The following is a 21,234-nucleotide window of genomic DNA, read 5'->3' as shown; positions in this document are numbered from 1 at the left end:
AAGCCTAGAAGAAGGTCTGGAGGAGAGCTAACTGTTCCACCTCAGTTTCTTTTTAAAAAATTATATTGTATTAATTATGCTGTTATAATTGTCTTGATTTTTCCCCTTTGCCCCCCTCTACTCAGCAACCCCCACTCCCTCAGGCAGTCCCCACATCATTGTTCATTTCCCTGGGTCATGCCTCTAAGTTCTTTGACTACTCCCATTTCCCGTACTGTACTTTACATCCCCATGGCTATTCTGTACTTAATCTCCTCACCTCTTCACCCATTCTCCCCCACCCAACTCTCATCTGGCAACCATCAAAATGTTCTCCATATCCATGACTCTGTCTTTGTTCTTCTTGTTTGCTTAGTTTGTTTTTTAGATGCAGTTGTTGATAGGTATGTATTTTTTTGCAATTTTATTGTTCATAGTTTTGATCTTCTTTTTCTTAATAAGTCCCTTTAACATTTCATATAATAATAGTTTGTTGATGATGAACTCCTTCAGTTTTTTTCTTATTTGGGAAGCTCTTTATCTGCCCTTTGATTCTAAATGATAGCTTTGCTGGGTAGAGCAATCTTGGCTGTAGCTCCCTGCTTTTCATGCCTTTGAATATTTCTTGTCCATCCCTTCTAGCCTGCAAAGTTTGTTTTAAGAAATCAGCTGATAATCTGATGGGAACTCCCTTGTAGGTAACTAACTTCTTTTCTCTTGCTGCTTTTAAGATTCTCTCTTTATTTTTAACCTTTGACATGTTAATTATGATGCATCTTGGAGTGGCCTCTTTGCATCCATCTTGCCTGGGACTCTCTGTGTTTCCTGGACTTACATGTCTATTTCCTTCACCAAATTAAGGAAGTTTTCATTCATTACTTTTTCAAATAGATTTCCAGTTTCTTGCTCTTACCATTCTCCTTCTGGCATCCCTATGAGGCAAATGTTGGACCTCTTGAAGTTGTCACAGAGTGACAACTGCTCATACTATCCTCACTTTTTGAAATTCTTTTTTCTTCTTGTTGTTCTGCATGGTTGTTTTTTGCTTCCTTATGTTCCAGGTCATTCATTTGATTCTCAGCTTCACTCACTTTACTGTTGATTCCCTGTAAATTGTTCTTTATTTCAATTAGTGTATCCTGCATTTCTGACTGGGTCTTTTTTATGCTGTTGAATTCTTCACTAATTTCCCTGAGCATCTTTATAACTAGTGTTTTGAACTCTGAATCTGATAGATTGCTTTTCTCCATATGTTTAGCTCTTTTTCTGGATTTTGATCTGTTCTTTCATTTGGGCCATGTTTCTGTCTCCTTTTTTTGGCAGCCTCTCTGTGTCTGTTTCAATTCATTAAGTAGAGCTGCTTTGACTCCATGTCTTGGTAGTGTCGCCTAATGTAGTAGGTGTCCTGTATGGTGCATTGGGACAGCCTCTCCTGTCACCAAAGCTGGGTACTCGAGGTACACCCTTTGTGTGGGCTGAGTATACCCTCCTTTGTAGTTGAGCTTTGGTTGCTGTTGGCAGATCAAAAGTAGGATTTACCTAGGACGCTCAGCTGCAAGGACTGGCTGTGACCACTGACCACCAATTTCTGCCCTCCTTGGAGGATCAGCTGTGCAGGGGAAGGGTGGTGGTGCCTCAGCATGGTCTGTAGCTGTACACTAGGTGAACAGGCTCTGGGATTTCCCAGGTGGTGCAGACCAAGCTCAGGCCCCTCCTGTGTTTTTCTGGAGCCACCCTGCCTGAGCTATAAAGCAATCTGAGAAGGCTGCTACTAGTATTGGGCTTGGGGATTCCCAGGCGAAGCCAAGCTGTAAATATAAGCTGGCTGCTGCTAGTGCTAGGCCTGGGGCTCATTGAACCCAGCTGTTGCTTGTTTGAGAGGATTTAGGAAGCTGTGAAGTGTGAACCAAGACCAGTTATTCATATGGAAAAGCAGCTTGGGTAGGCCCTTAAGTTGGGTGAGGCAGTCTTTGGGGATGTCCAAGTCAGGTCAGTGTTAGCCAGGTTGATGTAGTCTCAGATATGGCACCAGCTTATTGGCTCTGTGGGGAGAGGGTTTAGAAAAGGGACAATGGCCGCTGCTTGCCTCGATGCCAGATAGCACAATTTCTCCCTGTATACCACTGGTGCCTTTCAAGCTGCTACCCTAGTACTCAGAGGGAGTGAATATGAGTAGGTGAGTCTGTATGTGGGTTCTTGAAGAGGAATTGCTTGGGGCTGTAGAAGTTTCTTCCCCTGACTCAACCCCTGCTGGTTTTTGCAACCAAAAGTTGTGGGGACTTATCTTCCTGGCACTGAAACCCTGGGCTGGGGGGCCTGGTGGGGGTTGGGACTCCTCAATCCTGAGATATTCCTCCCAATTTTTATCCACCACACATAGTGAGTGACCACCCCGTTCTGTGTCTGTGCCCCTCCTACCAGTCTGGATGGATGTGGTTTCTTTAATTTCGTAGTTGTCAGATTTCCATTGAAGTTGATTTCTGACGGTTCAGAGTGATGGTTGTTCTATATTTCAGTTATAATTTTGATGTGGTTGTGCTAAGAGACAAGCCATGTCTGCCCATGGCACCATCTTGACTGGAAACTAAGTCCACCTTAGTTTCAGTAAACTTGGGGCTACTTTTTATTTTAACCTTTGTCTGCTATTAAGTAAACACACAAAGAAATAACTAAAGAAATACACAGACACAAGTTATATGGGCACTTTAAAGACCTCACCAATAGAGATGACGTCAGAGAAGAACTTACCCATTAGAACTGCCATAAGCAACTAGCCTTCTGTTGATGCTCAAACTTGCCAACATACAGATGGAGGGGCCAGTCAGCAAAAGAGAGGGCAAGCGAGTTTTGGAACCATTTCCAATGCCTGTCCCATCACTTGCTCACCAGTGAGTTTGGCCACATATCTTAGCCTTCCTCAGTTTCTCCTTGTAATATGTAAATAATATTATCTGTCTTATGAGGTTATTGTGAAGATTACAAATAATGGATACAAAATGCATATCACAGTTTTGGCTTTCAAAAGGCCACCAAGAAATGGTAGCTATTAACTCTGCAATATAGAAAGTACAAAGTCCAAGATATTTTTAACACTGGACATTTTGCAGACACAGACTATGTATGCTTCCCAAATTTAGTATTTCAAATTCTAAAATTAAGCCGGGATTGCACAGACTGATCACTCAATTTACCAATGGACTGTCTTTTTAATATCTCACCAGTTTATTGTATTTTGACTTGAAATTCTTTTCTTCTCTCATCATTTTGATAAGTTACTACATTATTTTTTTATAACCAGAATTTGAAGGGCTCAACATTCTCACTGTAAATAACTTAACAGCACCACGCCCTCTTCTTCTGCACTGGCACGCAGGCTGACTGGTGTCTGAGCCAAGGACGGCCGGGCAGTTCCAAGGCAGAGGATGGCAGAGGCACTCAGTCAGTCCTCCGAGGCCTTCCATTACACTCTTGTCCTCAAATTCTGGAGGTGATCATACATTTTCTATGAGGTTACCTAGGTCTTTACCATCACAGCTCATATGCGTTCATAGGGCACTGACGTCTCTTTACATACTGACCGCCTCCTGGCGATGTTTCATTAGCATTAAGTAATGAAGTGGGCTTTTCATGCACGAAAACAGGGATTTTGCACTTTATCAACATAAGATTTTTCAGAGTCTTTCTCTCTCTTTCACACACACATACACTCACTCCTGATGGATCTGAAGGGAACCACAGTCCTTCCTTGATTTTATCTGTGACATTCTCTGTCCTGTCACTGGATTGCCTCAGTTTCCACATGGATGCTTTCTAACACTGGCCCTGAGACATTTTGTAAAAGCTGAATTTTCCAAGAAGGTGGTAATAGATTTGAATAAGAATCTAATGAAGATATTTAATCCAGAGGAGGCAATGAGTTGTAATTATTTAATTCTGTCCTTTCTCTCAAAGACTTTACAATTTCTATATAACCTTAGTCCCACTTAAGAAGTAAAGTTCAACACTAGCTGTTAGCATACCCATTAAATGGGTAGAATGGTAATACAAAAAAAAAAGGTGAGAGAGAGAGAGAAAGTCGTGCCCTAAAATGAGCAGAGGGAATTATCCAAAGGCAGCCCATGACCTGTCACTTGCCCCCCAAATAGGAGAAGTCCCATGACTGGGCACCTTGTATCAGCTCTCCCTTCTAACCTCCCCCTGGCTATTTGCTTCTTCCTTTATGAACCATATGAACAATTCTCTAGTTTCAACCCATCTGCATCCCAAATGCTTTTTATTACCAGCATGTTACTTTTCTCATAATTTATCCCTCAAAGGACATTTCTCCCCCACATTCCTAGGGGAACATCAGCCCGTTTATCTCATTTGCTCTCACGTTGTGAAATAAAGATGGCGGACGTTTCAAAGACCTCACCGTGGGCACACTGAACCAAGCCTGGGAGCTGCTGTGCCCCACACGTCTGGTTGGCCTAAGGAGAGCCAAGCCCTGGTAGTGGAGCTGGTGACTCTGGCTCTGTTGAATCAATAAAGTTGACATAAGCTAAAGTATCTAGAGAGAGTAAGATTGATCCAGGCTACAGGTTAACATATGCTTCATGGTACACTTTATACTGTTATACTTCCTGACCGTCAGTTACTCCTGTGCCAATAAATTCACGAGTCCTCATTTTTCTGTCTAGATATACTTAGATGTCAGGAGCTGCCAGTCTTTCTGACTTGTTAATACTCAGTTATGATCCCCTGTGCATGGCCAGCTGTTCCAGAACAGCCACATGTGACTCCTGACAAAGCAGGAAAGGTGTGGAAAAGGTCAGGGGGTAAGCACAGGGTCTCCCCCTTACCAGGCGATCCAGCTTCCTGTACCTTGCACTGCTTATCTGATTCTCCCGCTGGTCTCATCTTCTGCAGATCTGTGTGCCTCACCTGTTGACCACTTCCTCCTACCATCATTATTTGTGTCCCCCGATTTCAATGGGTTTTAACCTTCTCGAGGCCATAAGCCACACGAGAAGGCAATGGAAGTTAAGGTCTCTCCTTCCAGAAAAGTGCTCATGTGCATTTACAAATGTCAGGTTCACATTCATCCCTGGACTCCCCACATTATAGATTTCCTGGTTCCCTTGCTGGTTGTTTAGGGACTCGTGTGGCTTGCTTACCTGGTTCTAGCTGGAAGACTTCCACTGACCTTCTTTCACCCGAACCTCCAACTCCAACTGACTCTTCCCACCTGCACAGTCCCCAGACTCTGAGCTATTGTTTGCCTACATGAGCAAAAAGGACAAGGGGATGCCCTTGTCCTTCAAGACTGCTTTAGAGCCCAGGGCCCTTGCTCATGGCACCCATGGTAGCCTGTACTCATGCACAGATTGGCAATGGCCTTGGTAAATATCATGTTAATCCTTTTGCTTGTCCTCTGACTCCAAGTCTTTAGAAACTGTCCTTACTGCATGCTGTGGGAAAGGCCTGTCTGAGATAGGAATCTCTCAATTTTTACAAGTTCCATTGGTTTGAAATTCAAATACACTCTGAAGTCCATATTCTTATCCCAAATAAGGCTTTGTCCTGAAGATCTAGTATCAGAGAATACGTTCCTGTGGAACATCAGCATTCTGCAATATGCACTTTATAGCCACTGCTAGACACACAGAGTGTGATTTTAAAACACTGTGTGGAAGCAAAAACGGTCTTTGCTAAGATTTGCTGGCCTGCAGTTCCCATGCTTCAAACACAAAACTGAAATCTGTGGGATGTCGCAACAGCCTTGGTAAATGTGTTAGTTCAAGAAGACGGCTATGTGCCTTGTCCCCAAATATAACCCTGAACTCAAGCGAAATTATCTGTGACTCTAAAAAAAATGGATGCAGATTCTTAATTAAATTAAGCTGTAATTTTTTTGTGGGGGTGAGGTGGGGTGGGCAGATGCTCACTTAATTGCTAATAAGTGGGAGAGTAGGGGAAGGGACTGAGGGAATGAATTAATCAGCTCAGGTATTTTCTGGGAGTTTGCTTGTCAGCAGGTGAAACTATCTCAGGCAGCTGTTTATAATAGCAGTTTCTTAAATGTGGGAGAGAAAGAAACCAAATTAGGAAGGCAGCTTGTTGTCTATAAAAGGACTTTGACCCAGCCAGAGGAAGCTAGCATTCCATTCAGTCATGATCTGTCCTCAGCATAGCATTTGTGAAACACTTCAGGCCCCAATGCAAATAAGCGCCTGTCTGCAGATTCTTCCTTCTCTCTGTACAGCACGTGGTGAGCTGTGAATGGGTGAGCACCATGGAATCAAACTCCATCGGTTTCATAAGTTTTCCTTGATTGTTGTTAATTAGCAATTTCACACAAGTTCATAGACACCCTCTGTTCAAAACGTCTTTTGCTCCAGGTATAGCTACGGATTGCTGTAGCCTATCTACTTTGATGCCCCCTTCTCTAGCAAGGCCTCTGGAAGTTCAGCTCTGTTGGAATCACATGACAATTGTGGAATTTTCATGCTTAGATATTGTTAACAATTTATAGCATCTCTTTGTTTGATGTGATCCCAAGAGCCTTCTGCTCTACAGGCCTCATTAAGAAAAAGATGAATTCAGCATTTGATCTAACTGTAAATGTATTGCTCATTCCATCCTGAAATATTCTTATAACGTTCTGACACATTAATTGGAATTCCTAAATGCCCCCATATTCTTAGAAGTAGAGCTCAGTTATTATTGATTTCTCCTAAGCAAATGGTGAAAGATAAAGTAATTATTCCAATGGTAATATTGATACAAGAATCCATAACAACACTGAGAGCTACTGTTTAGGACATGATGTCCACATTCCAGGTGGAAGCAGTATAACACTTTCACACAGTGAACCTCACTCTGATGAAGACACTGAGGCAGAGATAAGTAATTACTCTAAAGACCCGGCAGTCACCCCATGGGAACACAGCGTGAACAACCATGCAGCAGCATGGCAGACCTGAACTTGTGTCAGTATGAATGCCGAGAAACATGGGGTAGTTTCCGATTAAACCCATTCAGTATGGAGAAGAGGTCTCCATGAAGAAATCCGGGTGCAAAGCAGCACTGGGTTGTTAGCAAAACTCCTCATATTGAAATGGGTATGCTAACTAGTGTACTTTTTTTCTCACAAATTAATACTAGAAGTCCTAAAATCTTAAACTTCCAAAAGTGGTCTTTGCCGCAATCCTGTGAAAGTGAAATGATTATCCAGATATTTATCTGTAAGCAAACTCAAGTGATAATTCCAGGTCTTCCCACTTCCCAGTCTTCATGTGCACAGGCTTTTAATCAGTGAGACCTGAGTTGAATACCTGCTGCTCTGTCCACTGTAGTCACCCTGGGCAATGGATTGAACCTCCCCGAGTCTGTTTTTCTCTAAAATGCAAATACTTTCTTCATGAGATTGTTAGATGGACTCAAGGGGGTTAAATATATATGGTTACTTAATCTCTTTAAACTATAGTTTCTTCATCTATAAATAGGAACTTACAACATCATCAATTCAGGGTGTCACTGTAAGGGTTAACAAAGATAATGTTTGTAAAATGCTTCGCATAGTTTTTTGACCCAGAGTGAATGCCCTCTAGTAACGAATACAGAAAACACTAAGTATTTTGAGTGCTCAATAATTGTTGGAGCACCTGACCCCCTTCTCTGTCACAACTTTGGGGATTAATAGTTGGTTTTGCTTGTACCTGCTAATGATTATATTTTAATTTTAACTAGATTTCCAACTTTAGTAGCTATTAGCCTACTTTTCAATATCCTTTTATAACTATTATGATAAAAGTTTTACAGATCACAGTACTCTTTGGAGCTCAGATTTCATCGGTAAGATTTAAAGAAACTGAAAAGTTGAAAAAAGTGGAAATTCCCATCAGAGCATGAGAAATATTCCCTCTTAAAAGCTCACAGTAGTAGGATCAAATTCCTGTTTCTGTTTCAGAAAAGAAAGAGAGGGAGACAAAGAGAGGGAGGGAGGGAGGAAGGGAGAAAGAGAGAAAGGGAAGGAAGGAAGGAAGGAAGGAAGGAAGGAAGGAAGGAAGGAAAGAAGGGAGGGAGGGAGGGAGGGAGGAAGGAAATGAAGTAAGAAGAGTATTTGCAAGTTATTTTCATCTTTAGGATTATCTCAAATTCACTGTTCTCTTCATATTAGAGAAGAGAAAATTTCTCAAAGCCCACAGACTAATTCAATTCAGACAAGTCTTTTCAGGCTAAATTGCTAAGTAATTTAAGATCTCTTTTCAAAGAAAATGCACATATAATTTATAACAAACCTCCTTAACTCTCACTTTTAACCATTTTTAAACTCAGATCTCTTTGTCACCTTAAAGTTGGAACTTAATGGATCAGAACCACTTAGGAACCTGTCAAAGGCTTTGTTTTGTGCTGGAGTTTGTAACCGTTCTTGATGTCATTTATCAGCCCAGCTCCAACCTAAATTGTCAGTGCCCTTATCGCATCCCAGTGGAAGTGCTGCTCCTTACCCTCTGAGGGCTCAGCCGTTTCCAGCGGCAACACTGGGTTCACACAGAGATCCGAGTGCCTGGCATCCCTCTCCCAGTAGTCCTGGAAGAAGTGAGAAAATGCATAGTCAATCAGTGACTGTTGGGGCCAGAGATTCCTTAAGGCCACATTACCCAACTGTCTAGTACATGAATTTCCTCTGTAGCACCCTGGCAAGTAACTCTTTTATTCTATATTTATGTATCTCCAACAATAGAGAACTCACTATCCTTTTATAGAGGCCATTTTATTTTCTGTCAGACCTAAGAATTAGAAAATTTTGAAATAGAATACAAAGCTAAAATGTTTCTCCCTATGTCTTACATTGGGACTCTACCTTGCATTTTGGAAGCATGCAGAATGAAGCCAATTTTTCCTCTGCATGACCACTTTTCAAAATGCTCGATGTAGCTGTTTCTACAAAATTTATCTCTGTTTTAAGATCTCTTACTTCCTCTTTCTCCCCCTGTCCACCCAACTCTTTCTCCTGGGGCAGGCTGTGGCTTGTCAGCTCTCACTCAGGTGGTGGCATCCAGACCGAAGGAGAGAAACCTGGCATGTTCCCGCTATTGAATACAAAGGGACCACACTGTCTCCTGTCCGGCTTCCTCTGCTGCTATTAACACAGCCTTCACCTGGAATATTCTATACTACAACTCTCTCCTACCCACAACCCTCCAGTGGCTGCCCTTTTACTACCCAGAAGAAAAATCTAAGTCCTAAGAATGGCCTAAAAGTTTCCATGAGACCTGGCTCAAACCTCATCTCTACCCACCACTCTCCCCCAGCTCATCACAATCAGCCACACTGCCCCCCGGTGGCTGCTCATTCCCACCCAGCCAGCTCTGCTTTAGGAACAGGAAAGCGCTCCCCCTTCCTTTCATTCGGGGCCCCACTTAATAACCTTTCTCAGAGAAGCCTTTCCTGCCCACCCTTACCATAGCAGCACTCCATCATGCTCGATGCCATCCCTTTATGCTGCTTTATTTTTCTGTTCATGTCTGTGTCATTAAAGCATGCATTATCTGCTTGGCTCTTTATTAGGTTGTCTTCCCCACTGCAAGGAGCATGAGCTTTGCTGAGTTTCCAGCTGTATCTTCAGCGCCTAGACCAATGTCTGTGCATATCGGTGGATGGATGGGTCAGCTCATTCAGCCTGAGATCATTATTCCGGGGGCAGCTATGATACACTAACTCAGAATTCCCCTTGTCTTTTTATTTTGTGCCAGGCATCAAAATGGTAAAATATTTGTCAAGAATTTGGAAAATGACTCTTTTGTATGCATTTGGATTCTTATAGAGCAGTCATTAATTAAATGTCTTCCAGAAGCTGAAAGAGTTAATTAATGTGCCTCCTCAAACACAGCTCTGTACCCCGTGACGTCATTGGCCCTTGGGAAGGTGAAAGGCTATGATTCCCACTCAAGCTCAAAGAACTTCTGGCCAGAACCTCTGCTTATTAAGAGGCAGCTCTTCTAACCTGCCAGGGTGCCTGGAATGCCCCCAATTGCTGAAGTCATTATGTTTTATAGCAGGTTCTCCGACAGAGCTTCCTCGGCCTTTGGCAGAACATAAGCCAGAATAATGGGCAGGCAGTTGCCAGAATGAATTCCAATGTGTACACACAACTCTTGGCCCCATAAAAATCAATTCCTTATTCATAATTAAGCAACTTCTTGGGAAAGGGCAGGTTAGTATAGTTATTAAACTATAAATAATAGATAAGGATCCACTTGTTTCATTTTTTAAATAATAAAATTATTTTAACACAAAATAGGACTGTAATTAGTTTTTCTTCTACTTTGTTTCTTATCTGTGACATCCAGGGCCACCCAAGGAGAGCAGTTATACAAATTCTTATCACCGCTCTATGTTGTGTTTCTCCTTAAAATGTATGTTTTATTTACAATGTATCCTTAAGAGTAGAATGACAAAACCACATTATATGGGGAGAGAAGACACTAGAAGCACCAAGGCATAAAGGTCACAAGATGTCATCCTGTGGCCCTTTCTGTTTACCAAATTGGGCTCAGGGAGCAGAGCAGAGGACAGAGGCTGCTAAGTGGCTCTGTACTAACAAGGAGCAGGGCTCCCAACTGGCTAATGGGCAGCAGAATCGGCCTCATCTCCTCCAATCCCCATCCCATCTCCCTACCTCAAGTCATTCTATGAGAGGGATGGGGAAGAGAAGGGTCATTGTTGGAGAAAGCGCAGCATTGGAGGTATAAAGCTGCTTCTCCCCGCCAGGAGCGGGGGGCTTCCTCTCTCCCAAGTCCGGTGGGAGGAACTCCACTGGAATCACCCAGGTGGACTGGGGCTACCTACAAGTAGGGGGCTTGGCGGCTCCTTCCCCAGTAAGGGAAACTGCAGAGGGACTGAGGATCTCACACAGAGCAAGAGAAGGGCATTCTTGCATGTGGCTCCTTGGCCTGGGAGCACACAAGAACATGGGACTGGCCTGGTGATTTCTGAAGGGAGTTGGATGGACCCTGCTATGTCGGCAGAGCCCAAAGGCTCCCGGGTGTGGTGTGTTTGGGGAATGGGTAAAGTGAGCCCATGCAGTGCAGTGCTGGATGACCCAGAGAGGGTGCTCAGGGGCACCCCAAATAAAGACTAAAGCTCAAGAGAAGGGTGAGAGCTGCCCTAGTGGTCCCTGATCCAAGGCATAGAGATGGGCTGAGAATGTGTATAGCTGGCAGGGCAGAGAGAAGGTTGCGTGACCCCTGTGAAGAGATTCTCAGCAGAACGGGAGCATCACCATGTCAGCAGAGGCCTGAGAGAGAGAGAGAGAGAGAGAGAGAGAGAGAGAGAGAGAGAGAGAGATCAAGCAGGAACAAGAATGAGGCCAAGGACCCTGCCTGCCAGGGACTAGCAGTTGGCCACATAAGGTGGAGAGCTTGGCTCCCATTCCCCCTCCAACAACAGGGGTGCTGCTGCCCAGGTAGGGGGTGGAGGAACGCCTCCTCTCTGCCTCTCCTTTCCAAGTCATCCAGCCAGCTCTGGAATATTCTGCAGTGAGGGAAAGCATCCTGCTTAGAAATTTTAAACTCTAAACTTGATAGCACTAAGTTGTAATAACTGAAGGGAATTGAATAGTAGAATTTGACCAAAGCATCTTTAATGGAACTATATACCCAGCACAAAGAGGGGTTTGATATAGTACAGTTGAAAGTAGTGACTGGGGAAAAAACATTATATATATATATATTTTTTTTTCAACTAATCAAGAATTCTTTAATAAATTTGTGTCAGTACTTAGAAAATTTTTTTTTAGAAATCAAAGATTTGGCAGAGAAAATGGGAGTAATTTTTGTATATTTTGGCTATAGCAATTATTTTCTCACTTTTTTAATGATCAAATTCATATAAATTCTGAAAGGGATACAAAGTGTTTGTATGTTTGCTTGATACTTTTCTTTTAAAAGTTGCAAGTGACGTTGATTTTAAGTTAACAACAGAGGCAAGACTGGACTGGGAGACAGAGAGGCAGGCTGCCCCAATCAGGCACCCAGACAGTGACGGTGGGAGCTGGGGGGCCAGTCAGGGGAGAGTGTCCTCCAGTCCCCCAGGAGCCCAGCAGCCCGGGAGCCTGAGGTTGGGGTGGTTTCTGTGAGTAATTGTGGGGCAAATATTTTATCGGTAGCAGTGAAGAACAGGAGTGGACGGTGTTAGAAACTGGGTGGTCTTGAGAAAGATTGTACGAATGAGGAGAGGATGACTCCATGGGGTCCAGAAAGGGAAGGTGGCCAGAGTCACGGTGGGGATGGCACTGGTGGCAGTGATGGTGGTATAGCTTTACAGAACACTTTCCACATATTCCCTACTTTTCACTCCATTATAATTGCAATACCTTCTTTTCTTCTTCCTCTCCTTCCTCTTCTTCCTTCTTCTCCTTCCTTTTCTTCAGCGCTAACATTTTTTGAGCATTTGTGCTACACACCATTCTACATAAAACAATTTGTAAGTTCAAATGATCCCTGATACCCAGAGATGCTAGACCAGGGACCAATCAGTCAGTGTGAGGCAGGTGATGATATCTCAGCTTTGTTTCGGCTGAGGTGCTGATTGGGTACCCAGTCTGAGATACTTCTTTTAGAACTAAATCAAGCTCGTTGTTCAAAAGAGAGGTGGAGGAGGGATGGGTTATTCAAAGCAGGATGATTTACTTAAGAAATGTTTATGTAGTTCTTACTATGTGCCAAGTAGCATTTCAAGTGCTTTATAAACAATAATTCATTGACTTATCATAGTGAATTTATGTGATAGGTGCTATTATTATCATCCTCATTTTGCAGGAAACTGTGGTGCACATCATTTAAGCAACTTGCTCAGGGCCACTCAGCCCGTGTGTGGCAGAGTCGATATTTGCTCCTGGGTCTCAGATTCAGGTTCTATGCTCCTAATGCTACGAAAGCTGCCAGGCCAGTTCCTTGCAAGGCATCACAAAGATGCAAAAATGGGTAGTTGAAGAACACTAGAATTGCTCTCCTATCTGTGGATCTTAAGTGATACAGTGAGCAACAGAATTCTTATTCATGTTGTTTCATCAAAGGAATTTAGGGTATTTTATCCATTTCAAAATTTTTGAATAAAAGATGCTACCCTTATTTATTTCTGAGAATGGATATACTACACTATCATCAAACTAGTTTTCGCTGTATAATCTGTTCCTGAACAGAATGAATCAATAACTGGACTTATTTCCAGCTTATGAAATGAATATTTAAACAGCACTATTTCTGGTCATGTCATTTTCAAGGATTTTGGTTCCATCCAACTCAAATATTCTTTCCCAGAAATCTCAGGATTGTATATTCTTCCTCACCAGTTTGTGCTATAAACAGTGCCTCTCCAGAGTGGGTTCCAAAAAGCAAGCACCACACAGGTTAGCAGAAAGTCTGCTTCTCCCCTTCCTCTCCTTTCTCTGGTATTTGCATCCACTAACGGTTCCAGCATCTCCCTTCAAGCAGGGGAGGAAGGGAACATGGTATTTTTTTCTGTCTTAAGTTGAAATTGGAAAGCTCTGCACCTACTACCCAAAACCTTGGTTGTTTTTGATGACACCCTCTGTAGCCACTCCACTATCCAGAGGCTTAGGGTTGAAGCCCGAAACCACAGCCCAGGGATGCCTCCTTCATAGGGGATGACAGCAGCGGAAGGGACAACTCCCTAATCTGGGCCATCAACCTCTCTGGACCATAGACTCCTGCTTTCTTTGCCTCCCTTCTCACCAGAAGCCAGAAGACTTTACCTGGAAAATGTCCCCCATGAAACTTGGGAAGACATACCTCAAGCTCAGTGTCCTGGCCTGTTCTTGTCCTAGGTTGGACCCCAGCCCGGGCTGCTGAGGACCTGACTTTTCTCCTCAATCCAGGGAGCCAAGAGCTCCTCACTAAACATGATACTTCTAGCCTCACTTCTATGGGCATTTCCTCCCTGGACACCTTCCTGTCCCCCTGCAAAAGTGACTAGTTCCTCTGCAGCACCCTGGGCCTGGTGTGCCTGGAGGGAAGCCACACCCTGTCTGCCCATAGCTGGGGATGGGGCCTAGTTCAGTCATAGCACTCTGTGCCCTGGCACTGTGAGCGTGGGGCAGTTCTCAGCAGAATGATGGTGGTGATGTTGGTGATGGTGGTGAGTCACCATTCAGTGAGTATTTCTCATGCACATAATCAGCACTCTATGAATGGCCCAGCAATTCACATGCTAATTGTATGGGTTTTAAATATACCTCCTATCCCCACATTTTAGGGGGTTAAGGACTATTCTTACCTTCGTTTTACGAACTTTGAAACTGAGTCTGAATGTAACTTGCCCAAGGCCATACAGCCCATATGGATCAGATCTCTAAGGTTCAAGTTATGAGTCTCAAGTGTCACTTTCAGGCTTGGATTAATGACCCTGAAAGTACCCACCACATGACTACATGTAAGCAATGCCTAAAAAATATCTTGTAGGTGATGCTTCATTTCAAAGCTTCCTTCCTTCCTGCATTTCTTCCTTCTGTCCTTTCTGCTTTCCAGTTTGCCTGCCTTCCTCCCATCAATCAGCCTTCATCCAGCCTGCCACAGGCCAGGCTCTAGGCTGTGCTCTGGCCTGTGGAATGAGACCCAGGCCAGGCCCAGACTGCCAAAGGTCTGAGAGCAGAACCCAGGCATGCATATAGGTTTCCATGAGAAGCCCTGAGTCTCGCCTGCTTGTAGGAGGGGAGCGGGGGTGGGGCCCCACACAACATGCTCTGCTTGCTCCTGGTGCACAGGAAGGTGTTGCCGTGTTCCATCCAGGCAGGAAACTGAAGGGGCTGAACTCCTACTGCCCTGACGGTCAGGGCAGACTCACTCAACTCTCCTGTTTTCCTTCCCCAAAGATCCATTTTTAAAGAGAGAAAAAATAAATCTACGTTTTGAACTTAATTAGATATATGATCTCAATTTCTCTGATTCTAGTTTATTTATTAAAAAAAGAAAAGGAGGAAAGGGAGGGATAACAATAGCTGCCCTAGTTACCTGGCAGAAACGCTATAGGATCAAATAAAGTTATAATGCAGGCACAACCAGATGAAATATTATGTAATGGGAGGGCTTTGTATATTCTTAGCGTGGAATTTGAAGCTCTGAGCAATGACACCTATGCACCTTTCCCCTCCACAGGTGTCCACAAACATGCTTCTGGGTTCCAGCTATAAGTACAGAGTTTTGCCTTGAGGTGCTGCCTCAACTCACCTGCCTCCTTGCTTTTGCTTACACACCTTCCACAGCCTGGAATACCTTCTCCCCACTGCTCCCCACTGCCTGTTGACTTGCTTCCTTGCTCAAAAGTCTAAAATAGTTACTCTGTTCTAAAACAGTGTCCTTTTCCTCATTTGCACCATTGAAAGTTGTGTATTTCTGGCAAAACCGCACTCAGCACCATGGCTAGAGCTACTAGTTTTTATCTCTAAGGCTCCTCTGCCTAGGTATGCCTTGCATCTGTCCAATAAAAGGTTTGTTGACTCAAATTCGGCTTCTCTTCTGTATACCCTTCCCTGTCTGCCCCAACACCCTGCATGTAATGCACCACCTGGCATGCAGCAGGTATGAGTGCAATCTTCCTGAGGAGATTTAGGGATGGTAAATTCAGTGGATGAGTCTCTGTAGGTCAAGAAGAATTAAGCTTTCCCCTTCAGTTAAGTCAACATCACAGGGAGGGCCTGAAGCTTGTCTGTACTGTGTTGGGTGGGGATCAGAGCCCAGGGAGAGAATGTCTCCCAAAATGCAGAAGTACAAAATGCAGAAACTAACAGAAGCACCCAGATGAGTTTAGATGACACACAGGTAAACTTTTAAAAAAATTAATAATTATAGTATCTCAGATTTATTAAAAAGAAATATAATTACCATATCAAACCTATGTTTCATAAATGTTCTTTAATACAAGTTCTTGCATTTGAATAAAAGGAGTCGATTTAAAGGAAAACACTATGTAAACAATGGTGCAGGACATGGCTCAGTGATGGGAGGGTGGCTGGGGAAGCATCTGGACAGAGGAAATCCCTCCGGGAGGTGGGGAGGGGGGTGAAGAGGCACGTTCTGTGGGTTAGGTCTGTGGGGAACAGCCTCAGGAATTAACAGAATTGTTTATAAAACTATAACTGGGCAAAAACCTTTGTTTTAAAGGCAGAATGCAAACGCAGTATTTTCTCATTGCTGTTGTTTCTTCATTGAAGTGAAAAAATACGCTGTTGAATGTCAACTTTCATCTAGCCTTGCAGCTTGGGCACCAAGTTTCTAATAGCCAGGGGGTTCTGCACTCTCTCCCAGGACCCTCAGATACAAAGGACCCAAACATGAACTTGCTATTTTTTTTTCTGCAAAGCACAACCCTTTACCAAAAGAAGAACACTTCAAAGGCAACTGTTTTCTGTATACATCTCAGGGCTGCATTTGAGATCAACATTCGTCTTCCTTATCCAATTACATGATCAAAGCCACTCGACTTTAGGGGTTTAAAAAATCCAGGGAAAAACTAGGAACATTTAAAACTACCTTTTTTTATGCCACACATCTTCCTTTGGGAGAATTGGAATCCACTCCCCCCATTCTCTTAACTACTCTCCAGACACAAAAAGTAAGGTCAGAGAGTTAGCCTGCTTCAATCGCCCACGTCATGATTGTATCTCTGTACAATCCAATCTAATCTCAAGTCAGCATGTCTAGTGTACTTCTCTCCGCACTGCTCCCAAGTCCCTTCCAGCATCCATTGAGAAACTCTTGATGTTTTTCTCATTAGTTTTAAAGGCCTCTTATTAATATTAAAACTGAAAAAAAAAGCCTGCAATGTTATTTCATCAGGATCCCCAAACTAGTGGCTCTAACACATCTGTTCATTTTAATGCTGTAACATGGAGTTTGTGTTTCCTAAAATAGGGCATATCTTGTCCTTCATATTCTCATTCTGGGGTTTGAGGCTCTGGTGAAAAAAAAAAGAACAAATATGACATCCTTAAAAATATTTAAGTGAACAGACTGCCTATTGGTGGACTGATTTTTCTCTATAGAAATAAATCTGCTGGCAGCCACCAGAATGATGTATAAAAGATGACCTCGGGCAGCTGCTGCCATTCGTTTCTATGGGAAAATGAGGGGTTTGTTTCTCCCCAGGGGTTCATCCTGTGAGGCTCTTGCCCGGCCTGCTGTTTCGGAAGGGTTACACTGGAGCGGAGGAGTGCTTTGTGGTTTGTAACAATATCACAGCAGAATATTTTGTGCACGCTGTGATTTTATCACCCATTTGTGCACAGGCCATAAAAGTGCACTTTTTATCAGGAACATTTGTGAATATATAACAGTACTGAAGACATATGGCTACTAAATAATTCACAGTTATCTATATCTCAGCAGATTCCTTATACACCTACCATGCTTTAATGCCTAGTTTGCTCTGAAACAATATTCTTTATGACCCTTCCAATATAAAAATGTTTACTGACTAGCAGCAGTATGTGGGTGCTGAGGAAAGAGAAAGTTTTTTGCTTTCTCCACCTCTACCTGTCCTCCTTCGTTTCCCCTGAACTCCTTTATCGGCACCTAACCTGATAAGAGAAGGTGCCCTTTTCAAAAGTGGGTGCTAAATTCAGACTTCTGGTACTTGGGCAGTAAGATGGAAATCACTGACTAACCTTCACTCTCTTCTCTTTGCAGTTCTATATCCATTTACAGTCCCAAGGAGAATCCCAATGCCTTTGATGCTGCTGCATTCTTCCAGTCCGTGGGGAATTTCCTGGGGATCTTCGCAGGCTCATTTGCAATGGGGTCTGCGTATGCTGTTGTCACAGCACTGATATCCTTTGTGTGTGAGAAGCTGGGGACTGTTAAGAGCAATGTCTTTGGAATGTTTCTGAAAATGGGCAACCTCCAGGCCTGGAAATGGCCAGTCTGGTTCAAGGATGGTGCAATGCCACTGGGGCCATCTGAGTCATCTTTCAGCCATAGTTGGTACCAGTGGCAGGGGGGCCCAGGCAGTTGTCTGGTCCAAGGCCAGTTTTAGCCCTACTGACACTGTTTGATCACAGGATACTAACTGTCTTAAAAAATCACTACCTCAGAAAATAGTAGGCAGTGGGAACCAGGATTGGCTGGTTAGGGTCAAGAGGGACAACTGAAGATTCAAGGTCTAGAACAAGTCAATGGTAAACTAGGTATCCATATCCTCCACTACATTCTTAAGCATGCGTCAATCACTAGCTCAAAGATCACTGTGGGTTTAAATAAGCATCTATAACTATTTTAGGGAAAGAGACAGTAAGCAAGGAAGAAATGAAGTTTCCAGAAATGATGATCTGGCAGTTGTGTCATGTCATTCCCTCTTGCAGCAGAAAGGTTGGAGGATTAGTAGAGTTCTTAGAGGATTTGAGCCAGGGAATGATGCCGGTGTGGTGGGCTGTTCACTCTGAGTGCTTGGGTGGTGCCAAAATAAGTCAAAGTTGATAAGGAAATCCAGGAGGCCGATGACAAGTATGAGAGTCGAATGAAGGCCACAGGGAAGATGCAGAGCAAAAGATAACTGAAGACCTTGAAGAAAAGAGTAGGAATGAAAGGTGTGAGATGGGTCTGGGCCCCAGACACAGAAAAAATATGTTGGGGTCTTTTCCTGTGGGGACTGACCATCTACTAAAAGGTTAGGTTCTACTAAGGGTTTCTAAGATATCAGTAAACCATGTTTTGAAATATGAGTAAAACATGGACCCTGCCTTCAACTAGTGACAAGCTTGGAAAAATAAACTCTACATAATAGCTGGATAGAAACTGAGAGCCAAAGCCACAGCCAACTTATTAGGACTATTTCAACTTATCATTGAAATGAGGATGAGGACAGTGTGTCTGGAATAGCTCAGTCGACTCTTGGCCAATCTCATGATCCTGGAAAGTAATTTAAAGAACAGTATTTACATGCAAGGTTAAATGGGCTTGGGCTGGTAGAATATAGGCAAAGGCTACATGGTAAGTGATTAAGAGGAGTGGTCATGGGACGCAGGGGGCACACAGTGCATGTGCCTGGGGTGACCAAAGGGTTTGGGCTGATGAGCAATGGAAAATGAGAGGGAACAGTGGGATAGAATCAGTTTGTGGAGTATCTGGGAGTGTTACTCCAAGGAGATCCTGCTCAGGACAGTGATGAAATGAAAGTCCTGTTTTTAAACATAAATTAATAACATGTGGGATGAACAGAGGAGGAGGATTAGAATCCAGGAAACTGTGATGATAACTCTGGGGAAACATCAAGAAGGAGAAATATTCAAATAACTTCTAGAACTTAGTGGTTAGTTTGTTATAAGAGATAAATAAGAGGAGAGAATCCAAGTTTACTCCTAAGTTTTGTCCTGCAAACCCTGGAACATGTCAAATCCATTGACAGAAATAAAGTCAGTCAGAAAGGTAGGGCTGATTTCTCACAAAGATACTGATTAATAATCTACCAACTATTTACAATATGTCAGAACCCCTATATTTGTTTTACATGCAATACTTCATTTGACCTTCACAGTAATCAGATCATGCAGATGGTATTTTTATTGGACACTGACATTTAGAAAATGTAAACTATTGTTCAAGGTCATGCAGCTAGTAGGTAGAGCCAAGATTCAAACCTAGGGAGTAAAACCAAGAGACAGGCTGTGCTCCTGATCACTACTCCCTATTTCCTCTTAATTATTATTATTTTTTAAAGATTTTATTTATTTATTTTTAGAGAGGAGAAGGGAAGGAGAAAGAGAGGGAGAGAAACATCAATGTGTGGTTGCCTCTCACATGACCCTTACTGGGCACCTGGCCTGCAACCCAGACATGTGCCCCAGACTGGGAATCCAACTGGCGACCCCCTGATTCTCAGGCTGGCACATTGAGCCACACCAGCCATGGCTGCCTCTTAATTATCAAGTGGAACTATAATGGAGGTCACAGGTTTAGAGTAATAGTAATGATGATAACATTTAGTAAATGTCAGCTTTTGCCAGCACCTTTATATACATCTTCTCATTTGAATCAACCCTGTAAAACAGGATATAATTAACCTCACTTTAATATGGGGAAACTCAGGTCACAGAGTTTAAGTAGCTCAGTCTGGGCCATATATCAGTAATAATTAACACAATAATAATAATATCTAACGTTTGTTGCGAATACCACCATGTGCCCGCCATTGTCCTTACCATTGTGCGTGGACTATCTCAGACAGTTTGTATGATAATCCTAAGAGGAAGACAGTGTTATCTTCCCAAGTTTACAGCTGAGAAAACAGACTCATAAAGGTTAAATGACTTGTCTGTGGCCACACAGCTAGGACATTTCCAGGTCAGCATTTAAACCCAGGCCTTTGACTCCAGAGCCTGCTCTAGGTGGAAAAACTGAAGTTGAAGCTCTTCTCTGCCTGATATGAAGGGAATGTGTGGACACATAAGTAAATGAGTTGATAAGGAAAGGGAAAAAATTCCTGGAGATTGAAAGTCTGCCATGAAATTGGATCAGATCTGAACAAAAAGGTGGAGATACAGAAGAGATGGCAGCTCAGGCACTGTGGCATGATCAGTCATGCAGGACCCGGTGGCCTTGGCTCTCACAGACTCAGGCTGGGTAGCAGATAGGTCCACAGGTGTTCCCTCCCCTGTGATGACCTCAAAGCCTTCCCACAATAAGCAAAGGCCCCTGGGCTTTGTACAAGCTTTGGGCTTTGCCTGAAAACTGAGCTGCTTTCTGGAAGAGGTTATAAGAAAAAAATGCCCTATGCCCACCCGATACCCTGTCAAACTAGGAGAGGGAGTTAGAGGAACAAGCTCCGCCAGCAACAAGAGGACATGCAGGAAAACGGTCAAAGGGCAGCCCATGTTTCCCCCCACTTAGGAATTACTTCCAGATCCTTACTGAATCTATTTCCAGGGAAGTTTTGTGGGGGGGGGGGGGGGTTTCCCCCCACAAAGCAAGTTAATTTAAATCATACGAATAGAAAAACTTGCATATCCCTTGTTGCATACCAGGCACACTCTTCTGAGCGCTTAACATACAGTAACTGGTTTATACACCTAGGAGGTAGGTCGAGTCATTATTCCCTCCTTTACTCAGGGAAGCCAAGGCACGGCGTGGCCACAAGACATGCTTGAACAGATGCCGCAAATCTGAACCCGGAGGCCACGGTCTCAATCGAGACATATTCTGCCTCTTCTTGGCACATTGTGCTTTCTAATACTTTATAAAACATTTTAAATAAATTTCA

General features: G+C 43.3%; 1 protein-coding gene across 1 annotated transcript in view; it reads left to right on the top strand.

Annotated features, from left to right (window-relative positions):
• SLC9A9 (solute carrier family 9 member A9) overlaps positions 1-21,234 on the top strand; it is a 528,656-nt gene that overhangs the window by 214,838 nt on the left and 292,584 nt on the right. Inside the window, exon 7 of the mRNA XM_045851938.1 lies at positions 17,670-17,808. Within this exon, the coding sequence (XP_045707894.1) occupies positions 17,670-17,808 (139 nt within the window). The remainder of the gene's footprint in view (positions 1-17,669; positions 17,809-21,234) is intronic.

The sequence above is a fragment of the Phyllostomus hastatus genome, unplaced genomic scaffold (genome assembly GCF_019186645.2).
Source record: "Phyllostomus hastatus isolate PE091 unplaced genomic scaffold, TTU_PhHast_1.1 phas_contig_86, whole genome shotgun sequence".
In the NCBI taxonomy this organism is placed as follows: Eukaryota; Metazoa; Chordata; class Mammalia; order Chiroptera; family Phyllostomidae; genus Phyllostomus; species Phyllostomus hastatus.
The sequence above is the reverse complement of the archived record's forward strand: the minus strand, read 5'-3'. Positions and strand labels throughout refer to the sequence as shown.